Source organism: Triplophysa dalaica, chromosome 7 (genome assembly GCF_015846415.1).
Source record: "Triplophysa dalaica isolate WHDGS20190420 chromosome 7, ASM1584641v1, whole genome shotgun sequence".
NCBI lineage: Eukaryota > Metazoa > Chordata > Actinopteri > Cypriniformes > Nemacheilidae > Triplophysa > Triplophysa dalaica.
In genome coordinates, this window is record NC_079548.1 from 3,103,333 (window position 1) to 3,124,429 (window position 21,097).

Genomic DNA, 21,097 nt, shown 5'->3' on the forward strand with positions numbered 1-21,097 from the left:
GTGCCAGACAGGCTGGTGTGAGTATTTCAAAAACTGAGCATCTACTGGGATTTTCATGCACATCCATTTCTGGGTGTTGCCCCTTTAAAGTTGCTGTGAAATAAAAAATTACAATTCCTACTTTTTCATGAAATATTACAGTCTTTGTCATCAATAGCTTCCCACATAACAATTTTGTGTTGGCCCAGCTCCGGCCCACACCAATACTTTTCCCTCGGCCCACATACAACATTGAATGACGGCCCTAGGGTGGCCCAGATCCAAATTACAGACCATGACCAGATATGGGCCGCAACTGGTCCGAGCCTCCGCCAATTAATAAGCCATAACTGGCCCTGAACTGGCCCAGAGTAGGTTTTAATACTGGGTGCCGTATCGTAGCCAGAAGTAAACCAGATCAATGCCGGCTTTTAAAAAGAGACCCCCAAATTTAGCCATAGTACAGCCTATGATTGCCAAAATCATGTGAAAAAATAACTTCCAATACCTGAATTATGTTTTTCAATAAACATTTTTTATTTACAAATAAAAATAACATATTGAACATATTTTTATGTAAAACGGAAACCTTTAGACTTTAAATGAACAGTACCTTAACACTTGAAAAAATGAAACCGAATACGGACTAAATGAAAACGTTATAAACCAAAGAAAGACAAAATTAAACTTTATAAACAACATAAAACATAACTGCGTGTGTGCACATGAATAGGAAATGAATGTATTTCGTATGTGTTCGCACGCATAAGCTATTGAGGCTCTAAATGAGAGGCACAGCTATTTATCATCTCCTTTCTCTTCAGCCGTTCTCTTCTTCCTCCATCCCAATCCGGAGCAAGCTGAAGCCATCTCTGGATATGACCGTTTTTTTTGTTAGGGAACTTTTCTCACCGCAGCTGAAAGACATACATAATTATTAAATATAGTTTTGGTAATTTAAAAAAAAAAAAATCAGTTCATCGTTTAAAAAATGTTTAAGTGTGGAAACTATGGTGTAAATAAAATAACGGATAATGCACATTAAGTAAATGCAATAAAAGGTGTAACAATTTTTTATTCATATTATTTAAATACTTTAAACAATCCCTAATTTACTTTTTTAGATAAAAATTAAAATGAACATAACCTATAAACAGCATTATTTAATCTTAAGAAATAATTAGAGGGATTAATCCGCCTGTAGTTGTTCCAAGCATGTATACATTTCTTTGTTCTGTTGAACAGAAAGAGAGATATTTTGGAATAATGTTAGCAACCAGCTGTTCTGAAGCACCATTGACTGACATAGTAGGAAAAATGTAAAATGTAGTCAAAAGTTCCCCAGAACTGTTTGTTTTCCTACATTACTCAAAATATCTTCATTTGTGTTCAACAGAACCAAAAAATGAAATGTTTTTCCTACTACGGTGCTTCAGAACTGTTGGTTGTTAACATTATTCCAAAATATCTCTCTTTGTGTTCAACCGAATGAAGACGTTTATACATGTTTGAAACAACTAGAGGGTGAGTAAATCAGACAGAACTTTCATTTTAAATGTCCATTACAATTTGTGACCCTGTCTGTGAAATCTAATTCTGAGAGAATGAGTATCAAAGTGTGATTTCAGTCATTCATATCAATATGATTTAGATCTTTGACATGGCCTTAGTCAGTCAATATTATGTTATGATTTTAGGTCCAAAACAACTTCAGCTGGGTTTTCAAAGGCAGGGTCACATGTTTTACAAAAACAATTTAAAAGGATTAATGCAATTTATACACAATGAGTACAGAGCACAGTGCTCTTGATTATTGATGATATTAAGCAGAAGAGCTGCAAATAAGTTTTTTATTGAAAACTTATTAAAATCCATATAAAACCAAGCACACAATCTCATATTTATTAAAGATATTTTTTTTAGAGATATAAATATACACTTACAAGTGTCAAGAAAAAGTTGAGGATTTAGTGGTCCTTTTGGGTCATGGCCAATGTTCCTCCTCTGAAATGGGTCAGCAGCTTATCTGTAGCTGGACTGGAGGAGTTCGGTCTCGCTGATGGTGGATTGGAGGACTTCTGCCAAATTAATTCAAAAATTAGGGCAAATATTAAGTGAATAATCCCATGTCAAAGATGTATATCATAAAGATGGAAACAAATTTTAAAGCTCATATTATCTAAGAAGTAGATTTTCATTAACAGTTTAGCCATTCCAGAATATAATGTGTTTAAGGATCCCTAATTAGTGATGTCTAAAACAATAAAGGACATTAATGAGTGACATTCACTTATATATAACATGCAGACACTTGAGCAGTTACAAATTAAGAGATTTATACATTTATAATCAAATACATTTTGAAATTATTGTATATGTTATTTCATGTGAATACATTTTTAAATGAATATGTATCATGATTATATTGTATAAATCCTGACAAACAAGTAATACATTTTTAAACTATATAGTAAAACAAAGGTTAAACGTTTTAAATCAATACATTTAGCTGTTCCAAATGCCCCTATGCAGGCTGATTATCTTAATATTTGTAAGCATAAATAATAGAAAAACATTGATCCTGTTGCATATTAAAATATCAGATGCAAAACCCTCTAAGAAATCCTCAGTCAACCTACGTTACTCAAATTATTTTGCTTCAAACCCCACTAAATAACACACTCTGGGTCTGAAAATACATGGAGGATTCAGATAAAATTACTCGTTTAAGAAAATTGTTCCAATTAACAACAACAGCACCGACCACACTTACCTAAAAACAGCCGTTGAAGAAGAGACGAGAAGAATCCTGGGCGGGAATATAGTTTTCGAATCCAAAGTATCCCGTGAACCTGACTCAAATCAACCAATCAGATGACGCGAGAAGCTGTCGTGATCATGTAAATCGCGCCAAAACAATTAACCAGCCAATGGATGAACTGAACCAGATGCAAACTGGTTGAAAACTTGGTGGGAGGAGTCGGAGTTCTGCGCACGCGCAGAGACTGCACATTTGATTTAATTGCCAACCGCCACCGATTCGTCTGAGGTAAGAAATGTGTTTTGTGTTTACACAGTTCCTTATACTAAAATATACATACAATAATAACCAACTTGTTGTTCTTATACTGTTCTGGGTTTTGAAACGTTCTTGCATTATAATCTTGTAATTTATTGTCGTGATAGCACACGGTCTGTCTGATGTGGAAAATGTTGAAAGGCCACATGCAGCATCGATAAAGTGTAAAGCATAATTTAAGATAGGCGTTTGGCTATTTCAATGCTCGAGGTAGATGCGATGGTTTATTACAGCAAATAGCAAACAATTACTAAATCTTACTAAAACTTACAACAACACATGAGCTCATATATGTAAATAAAACGTTTATTTGTTAAAAAGCAGCAAAAAGTAAGTAATGAAATAAGAACAAAAAATAATTAGAACAGAGACAAATGATGTAAACAGTATGTTATATCTAGATCTGAAAGTTATTTAAGCGTTCATGAGTTGAACTTTATATTCACTGTAATTAAATGTACAGACTGCTATAAACGGAGGCAGTCACTGTTGTGCTTAACATATGTCTTTTGAGTGTTGTTGAATTCTTATAATTCTGACTGTGATTGAATGTAAAAAACATTATTGTTCTTATCTAATCTTTAATGGTTTCAGGTTGTGTCTGAACATCCCCTTTATCAGAGTGTTCTGGTGCACTTGCTTTGCATGCCGTGCTTTTCCTGTACCACTGTAGGTGAGGAAGATATTAAAAATCCTTCAAATGCTAATGTTGTTTGGCCAACAACCCTCTGACACGGTTGTGTGTTTCAAAAGTTTTTTTTAGCACATGTGCTGTGTATAAATGTTCTAATCTGTTAACATGGCTGCTGAAAAACAATATGTGACTACAGGAACTATTGGAATTCAAACTATTAGAAGCTTATGTTACCAGATGTCCCATGTGTACCGTGATGTCATCAACAACTAGTTGTTCAGTTTTGTTCCATACACACTGATTGGATATTTTATTCAGGTGGAATATTTTACAAAGAGAATTGTTGTGTTGTTGTACAATAAATTGAATATTATTGCCACATGAGTTTGTGAGTGAATGGATTTGTAATGGGTATGAATTGTTTGATTTTTCCCAGCTGAAGATATCAAGAGCTCAGATGTTGGCCTACAGTTCATTACACTGACTTCTTTGATGTTCCCTGAAAGACTGACTACTACCATTTCATTAAGCTAAACCGAGAACCTGTGACAGTTTGTGGAGTTTGAATTTAAAGTCACACATGTCTATCAATAACTTGAATGTTTTGTCATGAGCTGCTGTTTTCTATTTGTCTTTCACAACATCACTTTTACCTTTTCAAAGTCTTGCAGTTTGTGTTTACATTGTGTTAGCATATTTTTTTATTGGTTCAATGTTTGTTATACAAAGTAAAAAATTTATTTTGCTATTAAACATATTTTTGTGGGTGTATTATTCATTGTTATGTGTATTTCACAAATATACTTATATATTTGCTATTTATATATTTGCTCCAAAATTAGATTTATTTTCAAGTGTTGGTTTATTTTGATTTAGGCCATAAAACTAAAAAGTACAATAAAATGTGAAAACATAATAAAAACTTTTCTCATTATTTAAACCGTTAACTCATTTTGAAATTATTTTGATTATGATATTTCACTTCACTGATACCTTATTAACCTATTCTGTAACTGATACCTTAAATATAGCTCAGCACACTGCTATACTGCAAGCTTGTTCCCTGCTGAAAAACAATAGAACCTAAAAAAATTCTTAAGGTTTCCATTAAAATACCATCATGAACCAATAGCCTTTTCTATTAAAACCACAATCTATGTAACCTACGAAAATAATTAGTTGTATGACAAAGCATTAAATAGACAAAAATATGTGCAAGTGTTTTTTAAGGCCAGGTTACTTTAAAAAAGAATCAGCCTGAAGTACTTTTAATAGACAGAGTGCTGCTTTACTTGATATTTCAACATTTCAGTAGAACAGGCTGAGCGGAGTTAACCAAATCTGCCTGTAACCTGTTGCCAAAATGTACAAGGTAAAACATGTTTAAATGTAACCGTGCAATAATTGTGAATTACACAATGTCAAATGTGGCCTACAATCGCTAGACTGATCTGGGCCACAGACCTAATATCAACAATTGGTCCAACACCTCCATCCACAATCGGCCCAATTATTGTTTGCCGTCATGGATCCAGTACCATCACTGCCGCACATGGCCCACACTCGGCTGACTTGTTGCATGCCAGTGCCAGCAGTGCGCCAGCAGTGCCATTCTGAGGCCACATTCGGGCCGAGTCTGTCTGCTATGTGGGTTGCCAGTGTGGGTCATTCTCTTTCTTAATTTCATGTGGCCTCATAATCTTTCAAAATGCAACGGCTGTTTTTATACATCCAATCAATTCACAATGATAAACATAAGCCACGCCCATTTTTCTGCATGATGGGGAATGGAGTCTTAGGGGGAACATGGTTTTGGCAGATGGGACGTCCTGGGTCGCGGGCGGTGGGCTCTCCCTCTTCCTCGTGTATGTTTGCTCGGTGACTTTTGGTCGGGGTCACTGAGTGCAGCTATGACATGTCACAGGGGATCTGGCCCTCCCGGCTGAGTCTGGTTTCTCCAGAGGTTTTTTTCTCCATCAATCAATCATTGGAGTTTGGGTTCATCGCCACAGCAGGGCAGTGTTGGCTTGCTCACCGGGAGACTCCATCTATTTATTTATGTATTAGATATTATCTATTAGAATGATCTTGATTGGCCCTGCGATGGGTTGGCACTCCATCCAGGGTGTATCCTGCCTTGATGCCCGATGACTCCTGAGATAGGCGCAGGCTCCCCGTGACCCGAGGTAGTTCGGATAAGCGGTAGAAAATGGAATGGAATGGAATGGAATGATCTTGATTGTTCTATAAACACTAAGCACTGTGCTGTGTGTTACCTCTGTTTTTTTTTATTTGCTCCAGTAAAGTTGCTTTGGAACAATACACATTGTGAAAAGCACTATATAAATAAACTTGAATTGAATTGAACATGGTGAGGGACAGAGGGAAACCGTGACAGAGATGAACTGATCCACTCTATCGTTCTTTTTTTAAAGGAGTAGTTCACTTCAATGTTTGTCCCTATTGACTTTCCATAGTAAGAATAAAAATGACAATGGAAAGTCAATGGGGACACATTTTGAAGTGAACTAGTCTCTGCCCAAGTGAAAAATATACTACTTATTTAAAGCTAATATACTTAAATGTTTTTTAAATACATTTATTTCATGTTAAGTATACTGCAAATCCAGTATCCAATGAATGTACTTAATAAAAAAACATGTGACTGTACTTTTGCTGCTAAAGTGGTAAACTTAAAGTCTAAATTGGAACAATTGACTTTGTACTTAACGCAGAAGTAGTGCTGAGGTCCAAGTAAAGATAAACAAAGTATATTTTATTTTTGCTAAAGTGACTATTCCAAGTATACTTCAGGTACACTTTAAATATCTTGCATTGAAAGACTGATATTATTTAGAAAATCAATTCAATCACAACAAGAAATGTGCATTGTGTACAATGAGTGCTCCAAATAAAGTTTACTTAAGTTATATCATTCAAGTCTTCAGGGATATGTCAGAAAATACATGTTAATACATTTAAACTATATTCAGTATGAAAGAAATATATTTTATTTATATTGCTTTTTTCTTGGTGGTCTTGAATCATGAAGTATTTGTCACGAAACGTGTGGTGATAGAGAAGAACCCAAATGCAGGCAGCGGTACGGGGTAACAAAATATCTTTATAAAACACAAAACAAAAACCCACAATGGGGTAGACAGCCAAACAGGAACAAAAAAACTCACGTAGGGTAACAAACTGTAACAAAAACTCTCAGGAACAGAGTGCTGGGGCAGAAATGCTGGGACACAACGTAAGGATAAATCCTGGGTACAGCAGTTCAGACAAGCAAAGTTACAAGTATGTATAAGAACAAACGAGCACAGGACAGAGAATACAAGGGCATTAAATAGGGAGACGAATAAAGGATAATTAACAATAGGCAGGTGTGGGTAATGAAACACTCAAGGGAAGCTAACGAGGAGACGAGAGGGGCGGGGCCATAGACGAGACACGAGAAGGCCCATGACAGCCAAAATCTAAGCCATGCCATGTCCTTCTCACACAAAACCCTAGACTTAGTCATGACTCCGCTGCAAGAATAAGAATAAACATGACATGGTAGCGGAATCATGACAGTATTAATGCATCCAAATGACATATTTAACAAATACTGCTACAGAAAGAAAAATGAATGAGATGTCAACTAGAGGAGCTTTAGAAATAATGTTTTATTAATTGTTTTGGCATTTTGCACATAATCTTACTATAAAACAATAAGGGGAAATCTTTCAAGAGAAACACACAAAGTTATTATGTAAAGATGATTCAATTGCATTTGTAATTGTTTGTGAGTTAACAACCCTGTGCAGATATTCATACTCATTTCTTATACATGTTGTTAGTCTTTCTATTTTTATATACTTTCCATATGATCCCATGTGGCACAAAATAATAAACACACAGAGTTTGTACAACAAAAACGGCGACATTAAAAATGAATATCAATGGCAACATAAAATAAAGTCAGCCAATGAGTATTCAGTTTTACAGAGTTAAGACCATTTTATTTTACACTATATAATTGATACATAACAGTTATACTGTATATATGTATAATATATGTATAAATATATCAACTAAAATCTGATGGTAATTCCTATTTTACAAGGTGGCTCATTCGTGTGAATTCCTACGGTCACATTTGTGCGTTTTATTATGATTTGACTTCTTTTATTATGATTTTGCCACCTCGTAAAATGCATCCGTTTAAGTAAAATAAGCTTTTACACCTGTGGTTTTTGGGTTTGACTGGGGTAAGGGGAGGATAAAACCATCTTGTGAAATATGTACCTCTGCCATCAGGTTATAAACATATTAATGTATTTACACACGTGTTATGTGTATCGAAAGAAGACATTTTTTGCTGACTGGCACGAAGAAAAGGGGAAATTCGTGTCAATGAACACAAATTAATATATTTTACTATAAGTGATGTCATGAACTGTCTTGAGACTGGATTGTAATATGTCACAGTGTATATGCTAAATAGACCCCATCAACATTAAAGTTACAAATGATTTACTTCTAGCATCAGATCAAGTCTGTATCTTCTACTTGATGTTTGTGCTGTGATTTCATTATTACTGTTTTTGTGAAGAGGACTGCAGGACTCTTGTTGGACAAATATTTCATATTTTTAAACCAAGGACGCAGAAAATGACACTTTATGTATGAAATGTGCCAAGAGTTTGGGGGCTATTTTATGTATAAAATATGTTTTGAGGTTGATTTCTGTCCCTCTGCATTTCCCACATTTCTATTCCTGATTATGATGAAATTGACATTCTTAAAATAACACAAAATTAGGTAAATAAAAACAATTATTAGCAGCTAAACGAACAAAATATCACAAAAATACAAAACAAAACAAAAACAGTTTAACTGATTACAGGCAAATAAAAACAGATACGATTTGAATGTGGATTTAAAACTTTGTAGTTCTTCTATCCACAGTTTTGATGCCTCATTCACCTCAAAGTTATAGAAACTTATTCATGTTTACAAGTGTCTCATATACAACATGAAATGATCAAAAGGATTTTGAGATTGGTGTTATAATTCAGACGTCTGCTAAATGAATTCTCAGTATGACACATAATTATTATGAACCCATATGATCACAATACAAAAGGACTATAAGAAGAACACATTCACCTTCAGTCTTTATCTCAGACTCTCTCATCTGCTGTTTGTGTCTATCAGAGATTTAATCTTCATCCAGTCGTCCCTCATCTCAACGTCTTCTTCATGTGTTTCACAAAAAACCTTTAAGACAAATTCACAGTTATCATCCAGACACTTCAAGAACAATCTCTGTTGATTCATTTAAGACTCTGTTCCTGTCTAATAAATCCCTGTGTGATCTGATCCATCTTTCTCTCTCATCATTGTGTCTGAATCTGCATGTGACAGTAAACATCATCTCAATATGAGAGTCATGGAGGAAAGAAAATATGGAAATGAAAACACACATTCTAAATAAACCTGTAATAAATGGTAAACAACAATAACATTGTCAAAACTTGGTATTTATTAAAACAAATAACAAATGAATACAAATAAACTGAAAATCTGTAACAAGTAAAAACAGTAAATGAATGAAAAAAATAATGTGATGACATGACAAATATGTTTAACATAATAAATACAAGATAGATTTTACATCAGGTCAACATCTCAATATAAAATGTTCATTCATAACCTTGCATAACATCCACAGAGTTATTTTTGTGAAAACCTATTTTTGAAAGTTTACTTTTATCCTAAAATGTAAAGAATGAGTGACTCTAGACTTTTGAACAGAAGTGAATGTTTGGAAGAAAACATGCTGAAGATTTAATGAAGAATTAAGAATGAGACAGAAGAGTCATGAAGAATAAAGACATTAAAGAGAGAGATTATTTCTGAGTTTACTGAATTTATAATCACAAGATCCTGTTGTTCATGAAAATGTTTATTCTGTTCTCTGTCTGTTATTCTCTCCTCACTTTATATTCAGATCAGATGTTTATCAGATCTCATGAGAGATCACTACAGATGATGAGTGGACCAGGGCTGTTATATGATATATAACCCAAAGATAAAACAGGATATAGTTTCTCAGTGAAAGATTGATCAGTAAAAGAGTGAATATGACACATGGACTTCACATCATAAAATGAGACTCGACCCTTCTCATAATCCACAAACACCCCGATCCTCTCAGGCTTCACACTCAGAGAAAGACGAAAAAGATTCTCACCAGCATAATAACTGTTATCTCTCAAACACACAATCCAGTATCCATACTGAGGATTCAGATCGATCAGTCTCTTCCTCTCAGCAGATTCTCTGGTCACACCCACATACCATCTATCTGCCCCCTTCACCTGCACCTCATAATAAAAACACCCTGAAGAGAATCCTTCATTTCCAACAACACAGAGACGATAATCAAACTTGTTATTTTGTTCTGTATCTTCATTCTTCACTCCTTCATGTGATTTGTCTTCATATCTCACTTGTTTCCCCTCATGAGACACAATGAGACGAGGATGAGCTGAATCAGCATCCAGAGTCACATTCACTGTTAAAATATGAAGAATTCGGTTTTACACATCAATGATGTCATAATGATGAGAATAATAATATCAGTTTGTGCTTTTCTACAAACTAAAATCAATTTACAGAACAATAAACAAACATAAACACACTGAACATGAGCTGATATACAACAAAAGATCAAACTAACAGAGATGAAAAACAAACAGAAGAACAAGAAACATTCAATATGACAAGAACAACAAGAGAAACACACTTAAGTCTACATGTTCATGTTATATTTATTTCTCATATAAACTGTATTTCATCATTTAGGATTCATATAAATTGTCAGATTGTAAATGATTGTTTGTGTTGTCATCATTGTAAGTGGTCACTAGAAGTCACTAGAGGTAATTCATTCACAATCAGGTTATTCAGGTGACGGGGTTTGTGGCTGTGAGTCCAGGAATCTGTATAATGGATCAATAATTCACTTCTAATGTCTCTCCTCTCGAAAGCTCAGTGATGCATGTAAGTTAAAATGTTGTGTAATCTTGGTGCTGTTCACTGTAAGGTTGGTTGTTAAGTCTCATGTCCGCATTTGTGTGCAGTTTATTCCAATGACTTTCAAGCTATTGGCTAACGCAGGAAGCAGACAGTTTAAAGTTTGCACCCCGAGGTGAGTATTGTTTTGTTTCTTTGTTTTGTTCCATGTTTAAAAGACGGAAAACCTCATTGATGTAAAATGTCTACATTGACTGTTTCTGTAAGTTGGTATGCTGTGTATTTGTATCAGGAACGTGTTAACAGATCAAATGTTCGTTTGTGTTATTTTAATTCAACTCAAGTTTATTTATTTAGCACTTTTCACAATGTGCATTGTTCCAAAGCAGCTTTACAGGAGCAAATAAAAAAAACACAGAGGTAAAACACAGCACAGTGCATAGTGTTTATAGAACAAGCAAGATCATTCTAATAGATAATATCTAATAAATAAATAAATAGATGCAGTCTCCCTGTGAGCAAGACAAGACTGCCCTTCTGTGGCGATGAACCAAAACTCCAATGATTGATTGATGGAGAAAACAAAACCTCTGGAGAAACCAGACTCAGCCGGGAGGGCCAGATCCCTTCTGACGTGTCATAGCTGCACTCAGTGACCCCGACCAAAAGTCACCGAGCAAACATACACGAGGAAGAGGGAGAGCCCACCGCCCGCGACCCTGGACGTCCCACCTGCCGAAACCGTGCAGGTCCAACCCGGTCATACTCCACGATCGACACCAGAAAACAGAGGGACAACCAGGGAAAATAGTAATGGCATATTGTAACCTTATTCCTCTGCTGTCTGACATCGACCACAAAATAAGACCAAACCAGACCCACACAGCCCCAACAAATAAAATCCCCCCAACCACAACCAACAAGCCCCACAAACACCCACCCAGCAACCTCCAATCAGGGCCACTGAATGCAGCTATAACTTCAAACTGCTGACATGTGATGTAGTTTAGCATTAAATACCAAGTTTTGTAACTTTAGCATTAATATGACAAGCAGTCCGTCTTTGCTCTTGGTTGGGGATAGAATGGTCTGAGCTGGGATGGTCAGTCAGTCTGCAGCTGGCGTAATCTCTATTTTACATATCCTTAAGGTCATTTCAGTGCGCATTGCATATTATACAATTGCATTATGATGCACTGTAAACGTGTGAGGATTTACCTGTAAATTTGTGTTATACCAAAGGCTTAATTGTTAATCAGCATATGTGTGTTTATTTCTTCACAGTGCTTATGCTGGTTCCAGAGTAATAAAACCAATAATACCTGTTAAGGACTCTGCTTCATGTTAAGAAAGCCAAGGGCTGCTTCAATCATACAGTATCAGTCATGTGAGACAGATGATCAATACTGAGTGTGATTGTGTCATAAAACAACAAACACACAATCCTGACAGATATGAGACACTATTCAATGTCATTAACCTCTAGAAAGAGTCAAGATTGACATTATTATTACTCCAGTTGTGTTCAGATGAAGAACAGAAGACATGAACATCTAAGATGACATCAGGACGAGTGAATTATGAGTTTCATTTCATTTTCTGAGTGAAATATTCCTTTAAGAATTTAAGAGTAAATCTACAGTCTTGTTCTGTCATCACAGTTTTCAGATCATAAGAATCTGACCAAACGAATCCTGATTTGAGTCTTTTATGACTCTTTGTCTCATGTGTGTATATAAGGTGACTTCACAAAAGACTCATGAAGACAGAACTTCACACACTATTGTTTTGTGTTTGTGTCTATTGGCAGGTATGAGAGACTTTGAATTGTTTTTATATATTGATGATTATTTACTGTATATGAATTGAAAGTGAATGATATTGATTTTATGACATGATGTGTCTGTATCTTCTTGCAAGTAAACATAAAGAAGACCAGAGATATGGTCATTGACTTTAGATCGAGTCCCTCGTCTCCTCATCAACTAGAGGAAAAGGTCAAATGGTTGAATGGGCTTGTAGTTAAAGTATCTTGTGCTCACCATTGATAACAAGTTGTGTTTTGATCCTCATGCTGAAGCAGTATGTAAGAAAGGTCAGCAATGGTCTTCAGAGGCTCTCTACTTTAATATTAGTAGGACTAACACACTCTTTTGACTATGAATTATAAATCTTATGTTGAATCTGTATTTTGCTTTTCTATCTGCTGTTGGGATGATCATGTAAATGTGAAGCATGGAGACTCATTGAATGTCATTGTCAAGAAAGGTAGTAAGATTACTGGCATTAAACAGACTGAGTTCTCTGATAATTTTGAACGGTTTGTCTTACAGAGAGCTGAAGCTGTTATTGAAGATTGAACTCATCCACTGATCCATGAGTTTAAAATGTTTCTTTCTGGTGTATGTTATAGTTTCTCTAAACTTAAAAGCAATCTGTATAGAAACTCATTTATTTCTTCTGCTTTTAAATTTGTGAGATGTTAGAATATAGTTTTTTTTCTGATTTATTTGTTTGTGTGTTTTATATGTTTACAAATTCTATGTCCTTTGAGATTATAATAAACTTTGAACGTTGATATTCTGTGAAATGATGTTTAATCTTCCTGGTAAAATAAACTGATTTCTTAATAAATTCTTCAGAGATTGTTATTTCCAGTAGATCAGATGGAGTCTGGTGTCAGGATAAGATCATAATGGGGTTTTGATTTAACATGTTGTGATTGTGACTAAAGTTACTATTATTATGATCTGATCAATGGACGCTCAGACTTCATGATATTAGTTTATCATATAACTGTTGACTAACATCAGACGGACAATTTTGTGTTTGTGAGATTCATGAACACCGGCCGGCGTGAGACTGTATGTGACATCAGGTCTCTAATGAACGAATGAGCGGTCGATCACACTTACAGCTTATTTTATGTTGCTAGGTAACCACTGAAACATCTGTCCTGTCAGTCAAGGATTACAGCGCGAGCGCTCTGGTTACTGTTAACTGTCATATTATCATAAACTTTAAAGAGGTCCAAGCAGAGGACACTTGATCTGACCTTCATCTGTTAACCTGCGTCAGACAACACAAGTTTCTCATTCATCAAACAACTGTAAAGTTCTGTCACCACATCTCAAGCCCCGCCTCTACTTTCATTCGATTGGACAATGGGAAGAAGGCGCATGACGTCAAGTGCTTTTCTGCTCAAAGTTGAGTTTTTTTCAACTTCAGGGTCAGAGCGCTCGGCCTAAAAAGTGAGGCGCAGCACACAACAAAAACATGAGGCGCAGTCACACATAAGCAGCGCACAAAACACTCCCAGACAACTGAAAACAATTCAAAAGAGGCACGACTAACAAAACATGTTCTGTCTGATCAGACCCTAACTCAGATTATGAGAATTTATGAATAATCAAAACTTTGATCAGTATTTACTTCACTACAAGTCCTGTGTAGAATAACATATGTGAAGTGTTATCAGCAAAATGAACTTAAAGAATCCAGAGTTTCTTTTATTTTTGTGTCATTTCTTATTTTCATCATATTTATTTTCCATCTTTGTTGTTTAATCTTCTGGAGCGTTGTTATAACACAAACAACACATTATTCCTTAGACAAGGATCAACAACCTAGTTTTCCTCAAAACGAGAATATAATGTATCTCTATATGAGCAGACAACATGGAGCAGTCCAAAGAGACCGTCTACAAAGTGACTGTAAATCCGAAAAGCGTAATTAAAAAAATGTCATTAATAACTTAAATGTTACACACTGTAGACTCACCAAATTCAGATTAAACATTAACATCCTCCTACTGAATCTAAACTGGTTTTAGTTATACTACATTATGTAGCACTGAAGCCAATTACTATTTTTAGTAGCCTAATGATCTTCAGGTTTTGCCCTTTATAGACGATCCCTTCGGTCTTGTCTCAGCCGGTTCCGCATGGGCCTTGATTTGTGGAAAATTAAGTTCAAGTTCATTGTTTACGTTACATAGAATGAGGTTCATTTGTGTTATAAGAATGTTCAGCTCACTAGTTATGAGTCCGGGAATCTGCATCTATAAACCAATGTTTAAGGAGCTAGTCTCAAACTCAGCCAGCAGAACATTAAACATGAAGTGCTCGTCCGAAATGGTTTTGCGAGATAACGCAAAAGCTTTTAAAAATATTTTTCTCTTCCCTCTCATTTTTTCCACCACCATGTCCCTAAAAGGGCTCCGTAGTTTACTGTGAGACTGCTAACATGTATTAACACACATACAGTTGAAGTCAAAAGTTTTCATCCCACTTGTAGAATCTGTAAAATGCTGAACACATGAAATAATGTTGGTGTAAGTTGTTATTGTTTTGTTCATAAATCTTTTTTTAGTAATGTCTTTCAGAATCTATACACACACATATATGTTTCTCCAGAAATGAAATATATAGAAAAAACATTTTCAGAGGTTAACACACACTTGACTTTAAATGAAACGTGTTTCCTTCATGAGCATCACTGTATGTGTCTGAATGGATCTGGATCTTTTTCTGAAGATCAGTGGATAGTTTAATGACTCAAGACAAACAAGAAAACCTTCAACAACTCTGACAAAACATACAAACTGTCATTGATTGTTCAGGTCACATCAACATCATACAGTATTAAGAATCAGGGACATGTGAACTTTTGAACTGGGCTATTTTGAGGATTCTGTTATTATTCTTTGGTGTGAACTTTATAAAAAAATATTTTCTTTCCTAAAATAACTTGTTCAGGATAGGCCTGAATAAAAAATAAACCTTCATTTTCAAAATTCATCTGATTTTTCCCAAAATGTTCAGCATTTTCCAGATTCTGTAAGAAGGATTTAAACCTTTGACTTCAACTTTACATACTTTGCTAATATCACTTTGAACACAACAGTCCAATAGACGATTCATTTATCAGTGTTATGATAATGGACATTTTTGGTCTCATTGTCGATTATTTTAGAATTTTAGATTTTTTGCACATTAATATGTAAGCTGGAACATCATGTCTGTTTTTTGTAATTATCTCATGGAATGACTTTATACTTTCTTAGTCTTGCCAACTTTTTTTCAATAAAGTAGTTAATGTTCAATCCATCAGATGAAATGATGACAAGCATTCTGTTACAGCCCTCCACAGTTATTCATCTAAGGGTGTGAAAAATGGACGAACATAAAAGAAAAAGCCGGTCTGTAATGGATAATAGATCTAAAGCACCTCTTTGAAAAACTGAGTCAAGTTAACCGGGTTATGAGCATAAATAATAATGTTTTAATATCAAGTAAATTAAATGGTTTCTATTGATGCAGTTGTCATCAGTTCAGTCATCTTTACATTCAGAATTTCTCAAGTCAGTATTTAGTCCTGAGATTTTGTTTTGTATGATAATTTTATAATTGAATACTAAGATTACAATCCTATAGACAGTTTGTAGTGCTGATGTATATCCATTGGAAGATAGATATGCAATAATATAATGTGATTAATTGTCATTTTCTTGTCAATTTATTTTCCTTATTAAATACATAGATTTTCTGATGTCTTTATCAAATGTATTTTCTGTACAGCTGCTGTGTAACAATGCAAAACTGTTAAAAGTGTTTTAGAAATAAATGTGAATTTAACTGATGTTTTATTGTCTTCTCATAATCTCACAAAAGCTTCGGCTCAGTGACGCTGGTGTTAGGAGTGAGACTTTATCGTTTCTTTTTTCTAATGATCATATGTTTTTGAACAATTCACATCCCACAAATTCATAAGATTTAGCACCTCATAAAATATGTATAATTCCCATGAGATCATACTGGTTTCTCAAGAACTTTCATCATAAAACTCAGAAACACAATGCATTTAAACTGCATTAAAATAAGCTTTTATATATGGTTTTAAAAATAACTACTTATATTACACAAAACACTACATTACACAAACCTGAATGTATGCATTTATGCACTGAACACCTGCATTTATTTCATTGTTTATGAATGAATTATTGTGAAACATTTATAGGATAAATCAGAGTTATGGGCATTAAGATTCTTATCTCACGTCATGACGGCGTCAGTTCACATCAAGATAATAAGATTTATGAGGTTTTATGGTCTGCTCAGTTAATAAAGTAACTCTGTGTCTCTATCAGGTGATGAATCAGTAAATCATGTTCACGGGTTCAGACGCTGATAAAGATCCTATAGATCACTTCACATTGACACACTGATGATTTATTTTCCTGTGACCACAAACAATCACCTGTAACAGCTGTAGATCTAAAACACTTTAATCATCTGATCAAACTTTCACTTACCTGCAAATTTTCTTAACACGGAAGTCACTAAAAACACACAGACAGTATTGAGTTATACAGAGTCCATAACACAATTATACTTAAGATTGAAAACCCAAATATAAAATGTTTAATAATGTATAAATAATAAAATTAATAAAGAGATTAAAATCAATTCACCACTTTCTACAGTCCTCCGTAGTGGCTCACGCTCTGAAGAAAATTGAATGAAAAGAAAATACTGAATTAAAATATTGAAAAAGAAAAAACATAAACATGTACAAACATAAACATTTCAATTAGATTTAATATTTTAATCATTAAATACCAAGTTGACCAAACAACAACTTATCAATCACTTAAAAAGCCAAGAGATAAAATTACCATTCTGTATTCTCTGGTCTTCACTCTGTATTCTCTGTTTCTCTCTCTGTATTCTCTGGTTCTCTCTCTGTTTCTTTCTCTGTAGTTCTGAAGAGAAAACATCATTGAAATTATATATTTTTGACTTAACAACAGGAATAACAAACAAACCCTTTGTTTTTCAGATTTGCTCTCATGTGATGATGGTGTTTGTAAATTGTCTTGTATTGATCCTGTATGTCTTGTGTTCAGTTTAGTTTCCAGCACAGATCATAAAACTTGAGAAGTGAAATATCTCAAATGTGTGTTTAACTGAAGATAAGATGAATCTAAACCTTAAGTAGTTTTTTTGAAACTATAACAAACATCATTCACACACGATCCATGAGATGCTCAATCTCGACATAAACAACATTTCTAACTAACTACAGGTTAAACACTATATACAGTATTTATATATATTAAATATGATGAAACACATGAATGTTACCTCTCTGTTTCCAGACAAACACAGTGATCAGTATTCCAGCGATCACACAGAGAACAACAGCAACTGATATCAGAATCACTGAAGATCTCCACGAGTGAAACATTTTACCTGGAAAACAAAACTGAGACTCACTGTATACAGTCTAAAATAACTCAATGTTTCATTATAAATATAAACAATTACACAATATTTTAGTGCCATTTTACATGTAAACGCAAGTGCTGTACAGATTATGTTTCACAACAACAAACATGTACAAAAGATCTAAAGCTGTCTCTTAATGTCAGGAACCCTCAGATATCAACATCATCAATAGACCTCTAAAGATAGATGTACATGTTTATATATGAGCACTCATTTCTAAGCAAAAGATCAAAATAACATCACTGAGACTCCTGAAACCTCTTTAACTAATGTCAGTGATTATATTGAGTTAAATGATGAATATGTTCATGTTTCTACTGCTTCAGATGATCATGAGATCAGAGGAAATACAGAACAGAAATCTGTACTCACTGGATGGGATGATCTCAGCCTCCATCATGTGATGATTCATTCTGACTCTGCAGTAATATTTAGTGTCAGTGTTATATACAGTGATCTTGTGTTTCACACTGAATCCATCTGTGTCATCTCTGTGTGTGTCTGGAGATTCAGATGTTAAAGTGACTCCTTCACTGTTCAGCCACACAAGATCAGGTTTAGGGTTCCAGCCTTTAGATTCACACTGTAGATGAAGACCACCAGAACCATCAAACCCATCTACAGTGATGACTGGAACACTGCCTACAGCTACACATGACAAGAATGAAACAATGTTTGTTTATTGTGTTTTCTGACAACAAACGTTTGTGAACTTATAAAACCTTTGTTCTTCTAACAACAGAAAAACAGAGACTGTCCCCCAATAATATGAACCTGTAGGTTGTTTGTAGAAACATCTTATCACGACCAACAGTTCCATCTTAAGGATGAGCACCCTTCAGCAGCACCAGCTTATTATCATTAACTTTATTAATATTTATGCTTTTACAGGTATTTTGGATCCCCTAACCCCACCCTAAATCTAAACACAACACAAGAGTGAAAGTTGATCAAAAAACAGTATTTAATACAACAACTTGTGTTTCAAACCTTCTGAACTGAAGATTCATATTTAACTTTATATGAAGATATCTGTGAATGCAGCACATCAGTCAGATCTTGTTCAAATATTCAGACTTCATGATGCAATCGGTCACGAGCTACACAAGAGTCAATAGGTTTGTTCGACAATGTCGGTTGTTGCAGTGTCACATGTATTTGAGCACAACAAATGCTATTTCACAATCACTACTGATGCATCACTTCATCTGACGGTAATTTTAAACGTGTGTTTCAACCAGAAGTTTACCAGATCTGAAGATTTACTGAGGATGGTGTTCACTTTAGCACAATTTCATAAAATTTCATTGTAATATACATTTTCATGATAACAGTATACAACGTACTGCTGCCGTCAGTAGAGAAGCTAATTCAGTAAAAGGTCCAGTGCATCACATTAAGGTAAAACATGACTTTTCTTGTCATATGGGTTGGAGGACAGATTGAGAAAAACACTAGAAACAAAATCATTATATCAGTGTTTGTTTTCAGTGGTTTTGTTCACCTTCAACAGCGACTTTAACAGCGATGTCATCACTCCAGGATTCAGACTGAATGTAACACTTGTAAAGTCCTTCATCAGAGATTTGGACTCTTGAGAGTTTGAGTGATGTGTTTCCTTTCTCTAGTTCTTCTTTAAACACTTGAGTTCTTCCTCTGTACGACTGAAGCTGATCTGTGTTTATGTCTTTATGATCTTCATACCGATGAACTATTGAACCTTTCAGATCAAATCTGAACCACTGGACTCTCATGTTCACAGCACTGATGTTGGGTTTGATAGAACACGGCAGAATCACATCTTCACCAGATACAGTCATCACAGATGAAGGTCCCACTACATCAAAATAATCTGATAGAAGAGACAGAAAACATGTCTGAACTCTTACAGAATGTCATTGAGGTTTTGTGGTCTTAAAGAAACCATGAAAAAAATCATCTTTACTGCTTGTTTTCTTCGTATGAAAAATATCTGTTTTAACACTGTTTGACTCATCATAATGAGTTAAGATGTTAAACACTTCAGTTTGTTATAATGTGTGTATTATCACCTGCTCTTGAATCTGTTATTCCAGCAAAAACCAGCAGAATCACACAAATGAACTCCATCACTCCAAAACAAATCTGCTCAAAAACATTATACAACAAACACTGTTTACACAAATACAACAATAAACCTTTTTACATAATCACATTCACATACAATAAAACTGATCAAAATGTAATTGACTTGTATGAATATGAAATATTTCCTTGCAGGAAAACATGAGGTGGATCACTGAGATGAGGCTTAAATAAAATGGTGTTAGTCAATAATAACCTTAGTCATCAACTAACTTATTTTATGTTTATTCATTTATTGACACTGTTAGATTCTCATCATCATCCAGTATGACAGTCGGCAGCAGTGACTTCTTTCTGTAATGCTTCATGTTTTTCTCAACACTGATCACACGATCACAAAAACATGTGCAGTCATTCAAATATGAACATCATTTGTAATATGAATTGAGTTCTTGATATGAATTTATTCACAGATAGTAAGACGCCCTTCGATGAATATTTTGAGGAAAGAATGATCGACGGCTTCATGTCAGTGAGGAAACACAAGACCAGAAAAAGACGCCACGTTTAAGATAGAAAAGATTGTGAAGTTGTATATAATCACACTGCACAGATCTGTGTTGTTTATTAATGTCATTTTCATTTAATCTGTTTCTTACCTTCAGCTCAACATTTGATGTGTTTACAATCGTCTGAAGTGTGAGAATAAATTCTGTCGATGAGAGTTTTGGTGAAGTTGAACAGGAACACTTTTATTTTCACTTTCTCTTCTCACCTGAAGTGTTCACGGCTCCTCCTTCACTATTCATCTACTGTAACAAACAGGAAACTGAAAAGAATTACATGACTGACATCTCCTGACAGAAGCAGATACTCATACTCTTAATGATTCAGTGCTCAGTGAGTTATACGACTATAAAATAATGAAGCAAACTGAAACTGGATTTTTGGCTTGCAGCTGGTGAGATTAAATGGAGGAAACACAGACATATACAGTAAGTTTCTGTCTCGATATAT

General features: G+C 34.7%; 1 protein-coding gene and 1 long non-coding RNA gene across 3 annotated transcripts; both read right to left on the reverse strand.

The window, feature by feature from the left end:
- Positions 1 to 631: 631 nt before the first annotated feature.
- On the reverse strand, positions 632 to 2,889 carry LOC130426102 (uncharacterized). Its single transcript, XR_008907148.1, has 3 exons — positions 2,753 to 2,889; positions 1,923 to 2,057; positions 632 to 896 (listed from the first exon to the last, which is right to left on the reverse strand). It is a non-coding gene; the product is annotated as an uncharacterized LOC130426102 (long non-coding RNA).
- Positions 2,890 to 7,498: 4,609 nt separating this feature from the next.
- On the reverse strand, positions 7,499 to 20,868 carry LOC130426096 (butyrophilin subfamily 1 member A1-like). 2 transcript variants are annotated; one of them, XM_056752642.1, is made up of 10 exons: positions 20,740 to 20,868; positions 20,068 to 20,140; positions 19,521 to 19,868; positions 18,389 to 18,664; positions 17,873 to 17,980; positions 17,404 to 17,490; positions 17,200 to 17,232; positions 17,041 to 17,067; positions 9,940 to 10,263; positions 7,499 to 8,963 (listed from the first exon to the last, which is right to left on the reverse strand). In XM_056752642.1, exons 2-10 carry the CDS (start codon positions 20,123 to 20,125, stop codon positions 8,953 to 8,955), a joined length of 1,272 nt encoding a protein of 423 aa, XP_056608620.1. In that variant the 5' UTR covers positions 20,126 to 20,140; positions 20,740 to 20,868; the 3' UTR covers positions 7,499 to 8,952. The 2 variants fall into 2 exon arrangements, with proteins under 2 accessions (XP_056608620.1, XP_056608619.1); XM_056752641.1 differs by lacking the exon at positions 7,499 to 8,963 and having other exon boundaries at positions 9,335 to 10,263.
- Positions 20,869 to 21,097: the final 229 nt, after the last annotated feature.

What these genes read in the sequence shown, in the direction of transcription:
- LOC130426096 (XM_056752641.1), bottom strand. Translation starts at nt 20,125, where the DNA reads ATGGAGTTCATTTGTGTGATTCTGCTGGTTTTTGCTGGAATAACAGAT. An exon ending in GGCTGAGATCATCCCATCCA is followed by an intron (nt 17,981 to 18,388) that starts GTGAGTACAGAT and finishes TTTGTTTTCCAG; the next exon opens with GTAAAATGTTTCACTCGTGG. An exon ending in ACGGAGGACTGTAGAAAGTG is followed by an intron (nt 17,068 to 17,199) that starts GTGAATTGATTT and finishes GTGTGTTTTTAG; the next exon opens with TGACTTCCGTGTTAAGAAAA.